The sequence below is a fragment of the Artemia sp. Qi Xiang Cuo genome, chromosome 21 (genome assembly GCF_049724085.1).
Source record: "Artemia sp. Qi Xiang Cuo chromosome 21, ASM4972408v1, whole genome shotgun sequence".
Classification (NCBI taxonomy): domain Eukaryota; kingdom Metazoa; phylum Arthropoda; class Branchiopoda; order Anostraca; family Artemiidae; genus Artemia; species Artemia sp. Qi Xiang Cuo.
Window position 1 is genome coordinate 19,508,405 of NC_142814.1, and position 16,049 is coordinate 19,524,453.

The following is a 16,049-nucleotide window of genomic DNA, read 5'->3' on the forward strand; positions in this document are numbered from 1 at the left end:
TAGCAATGATTTTGCCATAATTTTTCAGAAACTCTATTGTGATATTTTATCAAAAGAGTTACAACAAATACATATGAAAAGGCTCATATAGAGGAGAATAATTCAATAGAAAATGTAGAAGAAATAGTTTTGAAAAAATTCAATATCAAAATAAATGATAATGATAAAACGTTTCCTTTCTTATATTGGACGGTAAAATTTCTTAAAACTCCACCAAAACCACGTTTTATTGCTGGGGCAGCGAGGTGTCCAGCCAGAATTGCGGCCACTGACCTATCTTTAATTTTAGGAGAAATTAGAAATAAATTTAAAGCATATTGCTCCAGAATTAAAATTTTCTAACTTTAACCCATATTGGAGTGTTAATAACTCGTTACAAGTGATAGGTTCTTTGGCTATTGTTTCAAACAGTTCGTGGTAATGAACTGTTAGTAAGGAGTGACCCGGCTCAATGGTAACCGATACTCTAAAAAACGGGATTTTGATACAAATAGATAAATCAACGGAATTATATTTTAATTTTGATTTCAAATATATAAGTTTCATTAAGTTTAGTCTAACCTATCAAAAGTTACGTGCCTGAGAAAATTTGGCTGATTTTAGAAAAAAGGGGGAAAGACCCCCTAAAAGTTATAGAACCTTAATGAAAATCACACCATCATATTCAGCGTATCAGAGAACCCTACTGTAGAGGTTTCAAGCTCCTATCTACAAAACAGTAGAATTTTCCATTTTTTGCCAGAAGAAAGATCACGGATGCGTGTTTATTTGTTTGTTTGTTTTTTTGTTTTTTTTTTTCCAGGGGTGATCGTATTGACCCAGTGGTCCTATAATATCGTCGGACGACTTATTGTAACGGAGATTTAAAGTTTTAGTACCCTTTTTAAGTGACCAAAAAAATGGAGGGCAACTAGGACCCCTCCGACGCCCCTTTTTTTCTGTATATCATCCGATAAGAATTTCGAGATAGCCATTTTGCTCAGCATAGTAGAAAATATTATAAAAATGTCTTTTAGGATGACTTGATCCCCCAAAGTCCCCAGGGGGAGGGCTGAAAGTTATGAACTTTACTCAATGTTAACATATAGTATTGGTTATTGGGAAGTATACAGACTTTTTCAGAGGAGATTTTTTGTGGTTGGTGGGGGACGGAGAGGGTCGGGGCTATATGGAAGGATCTTTCCATGAAGGAAGTTTTCATGGGGGAAGGGACATTGCTATGACGGGGGCGCCGGATTTCCCAGCATTATTAAAGAATAAGATCAGGAATTAAATAAAAAAAAAACAAGTTTTTCAACTGATCAAATGTGATTAAGAGGTCATTTTTAAAGAACTGGAAAAAAAAATTCGAACATAGTTTAAAGAGCAGGGTATTGACTAGGGGGCGAACCCTCTAATAAACGTGTTAAAAATTTATGAATATAGAAGTTCGTTATGTAAGTTAATTCTAAGTTACGTATATTTATTACTAATAAAAACGTTCGTAAATAAAATTAAACAAGTTTAGAGAAAGCCATTTAACCAAATATAATATGCAAATTTTGTTTTAATTATTCATGTACGGTGAGCCTAAATCAAAACCTGCATTAATTCAAAAACGTTCAAAAATTAAATAAAAAAAACAAGTTTTTTTAACTGAAAGTAAGGAACGACGTTAAAACTTAAAACGAACAGAAATTATTCCGTATATGAAGGGGCTGTCCCCTCCTCAACGCCTCGCTCTTTACGCTAAAGTTTGACTTTCTCACAACTCTATTTTTTTAAACAATAAAAAAACTTTAGCGTAAAGAGCGAGGCGTTGAGGAGGGGACAGCCCCCTTCATATACGGAATAATTTCTGTTCGTTTTAAGTTTTAACGTCGTTCCTTACTTTCAGTTAAAAAAACTTGTTTTTTTTATTTAATCAGCTAAAAGAGTCGATTCATTTGACTTTACTACTCTGTATACAAATTTGTCACTTAATTTAGTATTCGAAAAATTGAAAATGGTCATAAAGAAATCTTTTATTTTGTCTAATATCGTATTTTTGAAAATTGATACTTTTAATAAAACAGCCCGATGGACGAATTTCTTTAAAAGTACTATTAATTCAAGATGTTATAGCTTGGATATGGTATGTGATTTATTGGAATTTGTTCTATTTAATACTTTTATAAGATTTAATGGTAATTTATATAAACAAACTGTTGGCATTCCTGTGGGTGGAAATGCGAGTCCATTCATAGGGGACTTGTTTTTAAGTCAATTAGAATTCAAATATATGATAAATAAAAATAGCCCAAGCAATGTAAAATATAACCTTTAAATAATAAAAGATATCTGGACGATCTCTTAGTAATAAATTGTGCAGAGTTTATTGTGATTTCAAAAAATATTTATCCACAAAAGTTAATTCTGGAGCCTAGCTATGGGACAGGAAACTCTGACCATTTCTTAGATTTAAATATTAATATTTCAGATAATAATAAATTAGTTTTCAAAATATATAATAAAACGGATGATTTTAATTTTGAAGTAATTAATTTTCCATTCCTTGAAAGTAATATACATTCAAATATTACTTATTAAGCTTATTATTCCCAATTATTTAGATATGCAAAAATTTGCAGTAATTACACAGATTTTAAAAATAAATGTAAAAAGCTTAGCCAAAAACTGATCTTAACAGGTTTTTCTGCCAAAAAAAATTAGTTGGCAATTTAAAAAATTTAGTTTTATGTATCATGAACTTTTAGGTAAATATACAAAAAAATATAAAGAAATACTGAATGATATTTTAATATAATTTCTTTTTAACTTTTCTTTTTTGGAATTTTGAATTTGTACATTGTTTTCAAACAAGCTTGAAGAGCTTTAAATCTGTAATTGGTTCCTGATACCAATAAAAGACTTTGTTTTATAACTCACATCTTGACCAGTCTTTATTTGTTCCAGAATGGTCTTTGATCAGTGACCTCTGGGATTTTATTAAGGAAAGAATGAAACTCATTTTGTATGTAATTTTGAATAGCTTTACTAGTATACATGTATTTCACAAGTTTTACCTAACATAGGGATACCATAAAGATCTTATGGTAGAGGCTCTACTATCCCAGGTACAGAAAGTAAAGCCTTGAAACCCATTAAGGCAGGTGGTCTTTCTTCTGATGAGCCCTAATGGAAGGTACTACTTGGAAATATTTCGCTAGATTTAAGGTGCTTTTGCTTGTAAATTTACAACGACTTACATTTATTGATGATGACTTTGCATGGATTCGGACATTTCTATTTGGTTGATGGTTCGGTTATACTGTTTGGTCCTAGGTAGTTGGATAGTATACGACAATTCTAGATTACAAATTTGTACTCTCGATGTTAATTCTCAATTTGAACTCAACGTTCAATTTGATCTCAATTTGAATTAAATTGGAAATTTAACGTTCAACAACCGATTTGTCAGCTGAAGCAGAATTGTGGCAATATTTTTGGATGCTGAAATGGAGGACTAACAAAATCTATTGCATTATGAACTACTATCAATCTTCTCAACTTTTAAATCATTTCGTTGTTTTTTTTAGTCATATAAAAAAATCAACAAAAATAATGACAAAAAATACAACTTTTGGTACATATGAAAACATACATATAAAACTTAGATGAACAATTTTACTTATTTGTTTTTCACACGACGTGTAGCATCTGTTATTTCGAGTTCGTTATTTTAAGTTTATATTAACATTTTTTTTTAAGTATTGACTACTCCTTTGATATTTATGAAGGAAATAAAGTTATAATAATAATGAAAAACGTCATATATACCACAGTAACAAAAGTATATTTTCGCGATATCTGAATGTTTTTGACAGTCCGACAATATCGATAAAAAAAAAATGTTAATTTCACATGCAAAACAAATATCCGAGTGTTGGACATCATAACGAAATAAATATTTTGTTATCTACCCGTTGATTCGACTGATTTTTGAATAAACTTACAAGAAACAAGGAACTTGGGATTAAAAAAACAGTACTTTTTTCATAAAATAAAAAAATCTTAAGAGAGAAAATAGTCCCTTTCAGTGTATTAGGACGGCCCTTACTCACAATATTTTTCCCAACCAAACTGTGAAGAAGTAGTCACCAGCCCCCGCAAAGCAGTTCAGGGTTAGCCCCAACATTACCCTGGACTACTTGTACCTCACGAACGGGAATCCAGCCTCTCCTCCACCTATCCCCCCCCCCAAAAAAAAGGAAGCAGCAAAACGTTTGAAAAACTATAAAAATGTTTCTACCTGTTGATGATTTTTCCTCTGTTCCACTGGCTGATTGCCAAGCTTGTTCAGCTGCTCAGCAAAGCTAACAGCTTTCTGTAATTTATGAAACTCTTCGCCATATTCATCCTCAGGAGGTGTTTCAGGAGCACTTGATGCCGGAGTCGCTTTCAGCGGAGTATTATGTGGTGGTGATAATTCAACTAGTTTTTTTACCAGTTTTTTCTTCTGATCTAAGAGTGCAGAAGCAATTGTGTGTGCATGACTTTTAATGACAAGCATCTTTGAGACTCGTTCTCTTATTTCTTTACTGTCAGCATCTTTAGTGACAGTTAAGCCAAAGGAGTTTAACGTTTTTTCAAGCCGGTTTAATTCACACTTTAAATGTGTATTCGTCTCACTCAGGTATTTTATCAGATCTTCTTCATCATCTTGAAGTATAGGTAAAGAAAGCCTATTCTTTTGCTTAGATCGCCTTGAATGAGATTCAGATTTGACTTTACGCAGAATTCCTCTAGGAGGAGGTGGCCTAGGCGGTGGAACTTCATATTCATGACATTGTAAAGAAGCAGTTCGCTCGGGCAAGGGTGGCGGCTGAGATTGATCGAATCCAGGAGATAAAGGATAGCTACCATGTGGTGATGGCAAAAGAGGTGATGATCCACCAGACGGATTGCTGCAATAAGTAGACGAGCCTCTATAACCAGAAGACGGTTGTGTACTCGTAGTTCGAGTCGAGGCTGAACTAAATCCAGAGCTGTTCATTCTTAAAAATCGAGGAGAATCTTTGGCAAGTGCTGCTGTATCACAGCTTCGAGGACGAGGTTTTATTTGAGCATCAGAATCATCTTCTTCTTGCTCAGGTATACCGGCAAGTATTTCTTGCATTTCTTTTGGAAGTAAAACTTTAAGACTATCCCAGTCTTTTATATGCTTGAATGATTTCTTTTCTTTTGCCTGTTCTAGGTCATTACATGAAGAAGGACGTCCTTTGCAATGTCTTTTTACTTTCTGCTTCGAAACGGATGAAGTCGATTTCGGTGCTTTGTACGGAAGTGGTGAAAGAACGATTTTATCCTTTTGTTTTTCTGATAGGAAATCCAGATCAGGCAGTGTGTAATTTGGAAAAACCATAACAATAGGCCTTTTCTTTTCTTCTGTGTTGACACTTTTATCCACTTTTGTGAGAAGTGTTATGGATGTTGCCATGTCTTTTGTCGATTTTCCTAAAGTTTGGGCACCCGAATCCCTCGTAGCTACCTTAGGAAAAGAAAATGACGGTTCTTCATCCGTGCTTGGCAATGCTGTACCAAAAGGCTGAATCTTTGCAATCACCCTATCAATACTACTATTATTATTACTAATGAGACTACTAGCAGTCAATTTTTTTGGGCTACTTTTATTAAAAGCTTTTGCATCAATTACTAATGATGACGAAAACTCGCTATTTTCAGTGACTTCATCAGTTCTTTCCTTATACGACGGTTTTTCTTCCACGGATGAGTCATACGCTTTTTCATCTGCGCTGCTGGGGTAATCTGCAATAAAACATTCACCCCCGTCACAACAAACCTCTCCTGTAAGGAGACTATCTTCCATCTGCGACTCTTCTTTGGTATTATTACAATTTTGTATATCTCCGTACCCTTTTTGTTTCATATAAATCTGCAGCAGTGATAAGCTATCCCTTTTAAATTCTCTCTCCGGACTTCTATGTTTCGTCATCGAATTCTTCATTAAACACTGCTTATACAAGTTAGGCAAGCTTTTGGTCTCCTGGATGTCATTTCCATTAGCAGTATCCTCCGTATCTATATGATCAATATTTAACTTGGGCACCCTGCGAGAGGGAACTGGAGATTTTTTTTGACGAACTGGGGAGCGTTGATGAGGCCACGTGCCGAAACGACAATTCCTTATTGGTGAATGACCAAGGCTTGACCCTTCTGACCATTGAGCACTGTCCGATGACTCACCACTTGTTTCAGACGAAGCTGAAATTAAAAAGAACTACTCAGAAAGAGCTATCCTGGATAGAGAAAAGACAGACGTTTCAGCATACTTGAGACTATTCTTTTTAATGTGACAACTGATTCGATCCACCATAACTGATCTATAATTACCTTCATGAGTTTTATAAGAAAAAACGCATTCTATTCCAAGCAAATTTTTTTTTTCAAAATTTATAACTAAAGTAGGTAGTTTTTAGTGAGCAACATATTTAAAGTAGACCCCTCCCCCCCTCTATCTCTAAGAGCACTAATCATTCTCAAGGACCTTTTTGACGGTGGACGGTGCTTATCAATTTAAATACGATGCATCCCCCCCGGATCCCATTTTAGTTTTTTAAATTAAGATTAATTTGAATGCAATAAATCGGAGCTACGAAGAACTAAACAACATAGAAAAAATAACACCTCGATGGAAACTGAACCATGCTTGAAAACATTTTAGAAAGATTTACATATCCTAATTGTTATTTACAGACTAACAGCTTGTAACAAGATACTTACCTAAATAATTTATTTTAATTTTTCTATTTCTTCCTCTTTTCCTTATAGTCAGTTTGACAAATTCAGTGATAGCTGGATTGATAAGTTGGTAAGTTTGGCAAAAAAAAAAAAAAAAAAAAAAAAAATAAATAAATAAAAAAAAAAAAACGTAACGGGGGTATCCAAACATTTCAAAAATACATGGTAAACACAAAATAAGGTCAAAAGGGACAACCTTAATGAGACGTAGTGTCAGCAATCGTTCTTATTTTAAGTTTTTCCCAAGACTCTCGGGAAAGCCAGAGAATTTACCGACCCTAAAAAGAGCTTCCTACAAAGAGTGCCCGAGACTGACAAAAAATACGCTCCAGGGATTCTTCTCCTACCCCTCACTTCGGGCAAGAGTAACCTGCAACAAATATTTTCTTTGTCCATACAAAAATATTAGATTACTAGACTAAGAATTCGGCAGAATTACATTAGGCATCTCAGGATTATTTAGATTTTCCCACAGCAGATTCTACTTGATCAGCTGTATAGGTATTATGTCACGGTTATTGTCTGTGATCTTCCGATCCTCTTTCTACTGAAGTGGATTCTGCTCGTCAAGAAAAAAAATATGGAGTTCAAATGATGTATATTATTAATTAAAAGGAAAAAGTTTTCTGATGAAAGTAAAGAGCAAAGTTGACACTTGAACGGAAAGAAATTATCGCTTCGCAGTTTATAGAACATATAGCAGCAAAATTGTTTCATTTAATCTGATTTGTGACATTTCCCTATATTTTACAATTCTGAAACCTAGCTCTTTACTGAAAACTACCTGCTTTAGTTTTTATAAAATTATAATTGTATGGTAAAAGTTATCGACATCACTGTCGGAGAAAGATTATTGAGAGCAATTAAAATTATTCTTCTATCTTCTACAGGTTACTTAATGACTTCTCTACTCCTAGGAGAACATCCTGTTTTTTAGGTGGGTTTTGTGTTTTCAGTAAACCGATATTTTCCCGAACTGACGGTTAAAACAATAATCTATCTATTTTAAACAACTATTTTCCCCTGCCAAACAAATCAAATTTAAAAAAGGAGAATCAACGCTTGCCCAGTAAAAAATATCAGAAATATTATTGTGGAGGCATCTTAGTACCAGTCAAGCTTATGTGCTCTTCTGAATTACAAGCAATAAATAACAAACTTTAACTTCAGTACATTAAGACACTGGATGTTGATCGGACTTTCAGAGGTGCTTCCTGTTCTATTGAATACCCCCATGGATACGACCATGGCTGACATTGAGTTTCCTGATTTTAATGGTTTACATTCGTTTTTTCTTTACTTATTTCTAATCAGAAGTAGGTTCTTAATGCTAATTTGAAAAAAAGCACAGTAAACTTGATGTTTAGCCAAGAAACGTATCCACATATTAGAGAGGGAGGGGCCAACTAAATCGAAAGTAATAAAAAAAAGGCCTAATTGCCAAAAATGTAAAAATGCTAAATACTAGAATAATATAGAAAATACATGAAAATGAATGAACCAAGTTACAAATTACTCCCTTGGTGCCAAGGGATAAACGAAAGAAGAAATAGCACAAATCTAAAATTCGGGATAAGAAAATGACAATACGCAGTGAAGCGAAAGTATCAATTTATTAAAAAGTGAGCCGCTTGAATAGCTGCAAACCACCAAAGTTCTGCCAGTGGTTAGTCAATCTATTCGTAATACATATTTGGCATTAATTATTAGCAATTATCATAATACTCTGGGTAAGCTTTGGCTCAATAAAGTTTCTTGTGTGTTGTGACGCGACTTGTCCGCTGATTCAAAGTGTGCAATAGTAATTTTTCGACTACCAACAGTTTTCCGGAACATACTTTAAAGTTCGCAATTTTACGGAACATACTTTAAAGTTCGCAATTTAACGGAACATAATTTAAAGTTCGTTTTCCGCAAGGTCTGTAGATTTTAGGATTAAATAAGAATGATTATTTATACATGATGGAGCCTGAAAACTAAACAAAAAAACTTTTCCCTTAAGGATCCTCGGATGGTTCTTAAAGGGAGAAAATATGTTCTTAGACCATCCTGGCTATACATGATGAAATATAAACATAAACAAAGAAAAAAATAAGAAAGAAAAGAAAACAATGTCAAGAAGCCAAACATAGGCCCACAGCTTAGCCCTGCTAGTAGGGGCGTAATTTCGTCAAAATCCTGGGGGGGCTATTCTGGGGCCAATTTTCCAAGTCAAGTGAAAATGACAATGAGAAATGAAGATTAAACCATATGGTAACACAAAGGTATAGGTGTACTAAAGAAAACTGACTACTTTCCGTCGATGCTTGATTATGTAGACCTGTCTTAGTTTTGACAAGATTCTTGAAGACACTAAATTTCAGCTGGGGGTGGGGATTAAATGACGTCTGGGGCCCCCCTGCCCCATAGCAAATAACGCTCCTTCGTACTGTTTATATACATTTCCATGATTAGTTCAAGTCAGTGCTGGTTCAAGAGCAACAATGGGGCTTAATTAGAAGAGGAAACCGCTCCTCAATCACTTTGTCTAGCAATACACCGACCGCTAAAGTATGTTCACCTTCCTTGATGTATTCGAGGCAGAACCAACGTTGATTAACATTGGACAATTTCCACAAGTTTCTGTAGGAAATAATTTTGTTCTAAATCTAGCTTAGGGGTGATAGAAAAATTTTAGGGGAATATTTGGAGAAGAGTCAAATAAAGTTCTCATGCATTCGCCTTAACAAACAGGAAGGTTATGATAAGGTTGAAAAATAATATATTATGCCAACTAAATTACCACGAACTTCTAAGCTACAAGATGATGAACTCAAAGAAAAAATTCAAGATAATTAAGCTGTAGATGCATAGAGTCAACTAAATGTCTAAGGATGGAAACATTTAAACGGTTTAATACTTTTCAATGTGATCCCCTCCGTATACCGTACCCGGATCATTTAGGTTGGGACCAAATACACCCCCCAGAAATTTAGAAAATTAATATAAAAATGCAATTTTTTGTCGTTAATGGTACTATACCTTACCCGAAGTCAGACACTCCTCACCACCCCACGGGAAACCTAGCTAGATCCCTCTTCCTGGAGATCTGATGGTTTATAAGAGGTGCATTTTTAGAGGCAAATAATTTAAGGAAGACCATTTAATAGTTTCCCTCAGGTTTTTCTTTGGGGTGCGGGTCATTGGAGCTTCCATATACTTCGTATATCCATATTTAGTAAGCGAGGTATGATTTATCTTAGAGGGTCAAGAAATTCAGTACTAGCAAGGGCTGGTTTTAAATTCTGCTACTTTGAATCATTATAATCAGGTTAAACCTAGTTTTGGAGAGGAAATTTATTTTAAATTCAATTTACCGGCTATGATTGTATGTCGATGGATTCAGCTTAGGGCGAATTGCCTTCCAATCCAGAGCAGGCAAATGGTATTCGACAGGGGGATAGTAAATCCTGATGGTCGGTATGTGTGTCCTCTTTGTAGGGATGAGGACGAAAATTTGGACAATTTTCTCCGAAAGTGCCCGGTGCTCTCTGATTTAAGGCAAAAGTACTTACATGGGATTCTTTTGCTGGTTCCAAAAATTTTGCAAAGTAGTAATCCAACCACAATAGTTCTTATTGGTGAGTATATAGAGAAGGAATTAGAAAGAAGGAAAAGTTTTTACAACTAATTATTATTAATTATATGGAATTAAACTTATTTTCTCGATAAGTTACCATAAGGTATTTTTCGCTATGTATCATGTTAATGTGTGTTTCGGAATTTGTTCTGTTGTGATTTCTTTATTTTTTATAAATTTTTGTGTGTATATGGCTCTTGGACTTTTGAAATACACGACCTATCGATCTATCTATCTATCTATCTAAACTCCATATACTTCTATGCTTCGTATAGGCATATTAGGATTATATTGCCATAGCCATCAAAAATATCAAATCTCAAAATGGGTCATACACAAGTGATTACTTGCACTATACTAAATAACTCAAAAAACATGTAGCGGGGGATGGGGGTGACATATTTATAACTCATTAAAATAAAAAATCAAAAAATCAATACTACATCAACAGGCTGATTTCATTAGATTTGAAGTGTTTCTAGTTTTGAGTTTACGATGACTTATATTCTCTAACTACGATGTTGCATGTCCATAGATCCTTTCTTTTGGTTGATTGTGTTTGACTGTACTGTTTGTCCAAGGTGATTGGATGAGTGGGTAGAGTGAAGGCTTCATCTAAGTGCTTATCTGTCTGAATTACTAAAGTAGGTTTGTTTCCCCTTCACCGAATAATTAGCTTTAACATATCATACCTTTTTACTACACAGAAAACGAACGAAATATCCTATTCACGTGGGAAAACACGTCTATAGTGGAAATTCAATTTTTTCCATGAATAAGAAAGACAACATTTCTAAATATTTTTCAAAAGCGGGATGGTCTGATTAGTGGCAACAATTGAGAGAGGGTAGAACATTTACCCCCCCCCCTAATAGATATTTGTCCCCTTATATTTTTAGGGGCAAACGAACGAAATATATTATACACGTGGGAAAACACGTCTATAGTGGAAATTCCATTTTTTTTCCATGAATAAGAAAGACAACATTTCTAATATTTTTTAAAAGCGGGATGGTCTGATTAGTGGCAACACATTGGGAGAGGGTAGCACATTTACCCCCCCCCCCCGCCTTCACAGATATTTGCCCCTCCCCATTTTTAAGGGGCAAACGAACGAAATATACTATACACGTGGGCAACCAAAAATTCTAGACTGAAAATTCCATGAATTCCATTTTTTCCCTGAATTAGATAGACAACATTTCTAATATTATTCAAAACGTGTATTTACTATACACAAGGGACAGCCAAAGATTCTAGACTGTAAAATTTGGAATTATAGTGAGCCAGAGTGAGAGGGGAGGAGTTGGGCTCCCTACTTCAAAATGAACCAAAGAACAGATGTGTTTCTGTTTACACAGTAAAAATAAACCTAAGCATTTTTAATAAGTGCAACATAAAACCAAGTTCATTCAGTGCTGATGATAGCATCTGCTCATATAGTTGCTGGAATTATGTTTTATCAGATTTTTTCTGATAAGGGGAGATGCTTAATAACAAGAATGTATTGTAACCCACTTCATACACAAGTTATGTTACAAGTAGACTAACTGAGAGAATGAAAAAGGAACTGAAATATAATTTAATTAATAAAACAAGTGAATTGCAGTAAATTATAAAGTGGTGAAAATTGGCTGAATGCTGAAACTTAAAATTTCCTGTGAAGTATGGTCAACTCTGTTATTACATCAGAGATATCAAATTTATGAACTATTCTAATATTAATATGCCAGGACGTATAGATTAAAATAATTCAATCTTATAAAAGGATATAATAATGACAGAAAGTGGAATACAAACTGCCCTGGGCACATCTATCATACTTCCATGATAAGCAACAGTTTTATAATAACAAGATTGAACGTAGACTAACAAAGCGGCGTCAACTCACGAAAATGCCGGGGCGGGGGAGGGGGGTCAAATGCATTTTCAATATCTAGAAGGAGTGCTAATTTATGTTTTTTTTTTCAATTTTTAACAAAAAAGGATATTTTTTCAAAACCGATGGGGCGCAAAAAATATGTCTACAGAGGCCCCCCTCCCCTCCAATTGATGCCATGGGACCGCTGCTTTAAGTATGACACGGGAGAGTAAATCTGCATTATTAATCTGAATTATGATCTGAGGTTATCTTACTTATTGCTTGATACAGTTTTATTCAGTGACCTCTTTTCATACTTTTGTGGCCAACGTTCCCATCATCCCTCTAAGTAACTTCTCATACTGCCTGACCCAGCTAAGTATAAGGTGGCCGAACGCCTGAATTGCCTGATATTATTCTGAAGAAACTTCAGAGCGAGATTGGGTCCAAACGCGAACATAGGGGGGGGAGCAAAGTTGATTAGTTGTCAAATTTACACAAATCATATGACATAAGTAAAACCAGAGACGAGAATAATACAGTATGGGATGAAATTGACGAAAAAAATATCGTTTTTATTCAAAAAACAACTTTTAAGATAAAAAATCGACTCTTCAATGTGTACAATCCAAGCAACACGTCCCAACCATGTACACAATGAAGTGTAATTACTGCATTATTGTACTGACCACTCTAAAGAGTCTTCAAAACAAAGTAAATCCATTTACAAGCAGAATTCCTGTTTTATCTAAACTGCATATCTCCAAATTAAGACGTCCACAAGTCACTCCATAAACAAGAGTCAAGTAGGTCCATATACCTCCAGAACCCCTCAAAAATTGCGGACGCTCACACCCCATGATATATCCATGTCCTGGGGGGTCGGTCCGACCTATGAGCCCCATCCCATAAAGAAAAAACGTTAAATCCCTAAAGATTTTTGCTATTTTCTAATAGTTTCTTCATCTTTTCCATTTATTCATCTACGACAAAACAGAGCTTCTCAAGCATTAGATACAATTTGTACTTTGTTGTCATATAAGGCTTTTAAGCTAATGCTTTTCTAATGGAGCTAGAAACAGAAAGGTGAAAGGTCTTAAAATTTGAAACGATATTCTGTCATTACAACCTTTGCATTAGTCCGAAAGAAGTCTAATTAAGAGGAATTGAAAAAAAAAACATATATTGGATCCAAAGAAGACGAACTAAAAGAAAGAAAAGCACTTTCCATGCTTTTTTACTAATTCGACTGATACAATTTTGCCATAAAGATTCAAGAAACAAATTTTAAATTTACATTTTAAAAACTCAAAATTAAAACCTAAAAAATTTAAATTTAGATTTCAATTCAGATTAAATTCATTCAATTCAAACGCCTTAAATTAAAATTTCAAATTTATAATATTTAAGTAACTTGTGCATGCTTCACGAAAGGTTAAGTCTTCTACAACTTTTCCCCGACTAGAAATGGGTTATTGAGTCTACAGAAACGGCAGTGCCCATTTTCTTTTTGACATTTCTGCCATTTCAAATTAATAGTTGAAAAAAAAAACAGATCTCAGTAATACCGCCTCATATTAATTAGTGTGTGTTTTTTTTACGTACCAAGTTCAGTCATATTTGGTACGTACTAAGAAATACATTGTACTTAAAGCGAGAAATATAGTTATTTTTAAGAAACGTAGTTTAAAACAATGTCATAAATCAAGGGCATATCCAGAATTTTTGTTCAAGGGGGAATTACAAAAAAAAACGCTAAAAAACATGAATTTTTTTTATATGCATTATTTTTTTTATGATTCAGACAAAATTGGAGGGTGGGGTGGGGGTGGGTCAGACCCCATACCCCCTGCATACGGCCTTGTCATAAATACACTTGTGCCGTGACGAAAAGAAACCCAAAACAGAGTATTTATATAACCCCCCGCATCAAACTGTCTGTGGTAAGGAACTACAAGTCTATCCGAGGCCATAGTAACAGAAACTGAAAAAAGGAATTTTGGTAAGATTAAACAGAAAAAAATGGCTTTCACGTTGGCTCGTTGGCTTAAAGCATATAAAATATATAAGTTTAAAGTTTCAAGCCCAAGACAATTTCAGTAATTTAGAAAAAAGTTGATCTTAATGAAATTTGTACCATCAAACCCCGGATATCTGAGAACTCTCAAGCAAAGTTGTCAAGTTTTTGTCTAAAAACATAAAACTTTTTCTTCCCAAAAAGGAAGGTCACATGCGCGCGTTAGGTTTTTGGTAGTTTTCAAGGTTAATTGTATTGACCAGGTGTTTGTAAAATGCCTGGTGAGGGCTCATTTAAATAGCAATTAAAAATTTTAACACCCATTTTAAGTAAAGATAGTATATTGTAGCACAGCCAAGTGAATATTTCTGCAGTTTTCTGGCACGAAACAACAAATTTGGCCCGAAGAGGGCTAGTATGCTATCGAAAGAAAATTCCTAGAACTTAATTCTGAGAAAAGTGACTGATTTAAAGCCATCAGTAAACTATTTATCAAGCCTGTCAGCTTCTGAGGCCATATTTTCTAAGAATTTCATATTTGCTCCTTACATATAGTAAATCAACAAAAAATCCAAGGATATGTGCCGTCAACTGAGAGGGGGCAGGGGGGGGGCTTCCCTAGCTTTTTGCCCTCCCTCCTAGATTTTGAGAGATACCTCTGTGGGGAAAATTTTTATTGGTAAGTTGCTTGGAAAATGGTGAATTAGTGCCATTGGTAGTGAATGAGCAATTATCGAAAATAAATGATCAAACAGTTCCTGGTAATGAACTGTAGCTAAAAAGCGACCCGGCTCAATTGCAACCAAAACTCTAAAAAACGGAGTTTTGATACCAATAGATATATCAAAAGAATCGGCTCATGTTGCTGATTTAAAATACATAAGTTTCATTAAGTTTAGTCTTAACCATCAAAGGCTACGAGCCTTAGAAACGTTCCTGAGAAAATCGAAAGAAGGAAGAAATACCCCCTAAAAGTACTAGAATCTTAATGAAAATGACATAATCAGATTCAACATATAAGAGAACCCTACTGTAGAGGTTTCAAGCTCCTATCTGCAAAAACGTGGAATTTTGTAATTTTTCCAGAAAAAAAGATCACAGATGCGTGTTTATTTGTTTTTTTTTACAGGGGTGATTGTATCAAACCAGTGACCCTAAAATATCGGGAGAGGGCTCATTCTAACGGAAATTAAAAGTTCTAGTGCCTTTTTTAAGTGACCAAAAAGATTGTAGGGCAACTAGGCGCCCTTCCCACGCCCTTTTTTTCAAAATCGTCCGATCAAGATTTTGAGATAAGACGTTTTGTTCAGCATATTTGAAAGGCCGAATAACTATATCTTTGGAGATATCAAGACCCCCCACAGCCCCTGGAGAAAGGTCTTTCAGTTATAAATTTGCCCATTGTTTACGTAAAGTATTTGATATTGGGAAGTAGTGCGGAGGGGACGAATTTTATTCAGGGGGGTTTTCCACGGGGAGAATCTTCCATGGGGAGGAGCCAGAATTCATATACGAAATTCTTCTTATGTCTTGCTTTCTCTTCGCCAACTCAATACTTTCTGTTCGTCGTAAGTTTTAATGTTGATCCTTACTTTCAGTTGAAAAAACTTGGTTTTTTGGAAGGTGGTTGTAGATTACACAGAATAATTTATCTTGGATTTAATGTCATTCTTTACTTTTATTAAAAAAAAAAAAAACAGTTTTCTTTGTTGTTTTTTTTTTTTTATTTCAATTTCAAGAAATAGGGCTTGCAGCTTATATAAATGTTTCAA

The 16,049-nt window shown here is 34.6% G+C and overlaps 1 protein-coding gene across 8 annotated transcripts in view; it reads right to left on the reverse strand.

The window, feature by feature from the left end:
- LOC148939318 (uncharacterized) overlaps positions 1-16,049 on the reverse strand; it is a 143,264-nt gene that overhangs the window by 15,781 nt on the left and 111,434 nt on the right. For all 8 annotated transcript variants that reach the window (XM_089107102.1, XM_089107103.1, XM_089107101.1 and 5 more), the window contains one exon: positions 4,271-6,243. In XM_089107102.1, the coding sequence (XP_088963228.1) occupies positions 4,271-6,243 (1,973 nt within the window). The remainder of the gene's footprint in view (positions 1-4,270; positions 6,244-16,049) is intronic.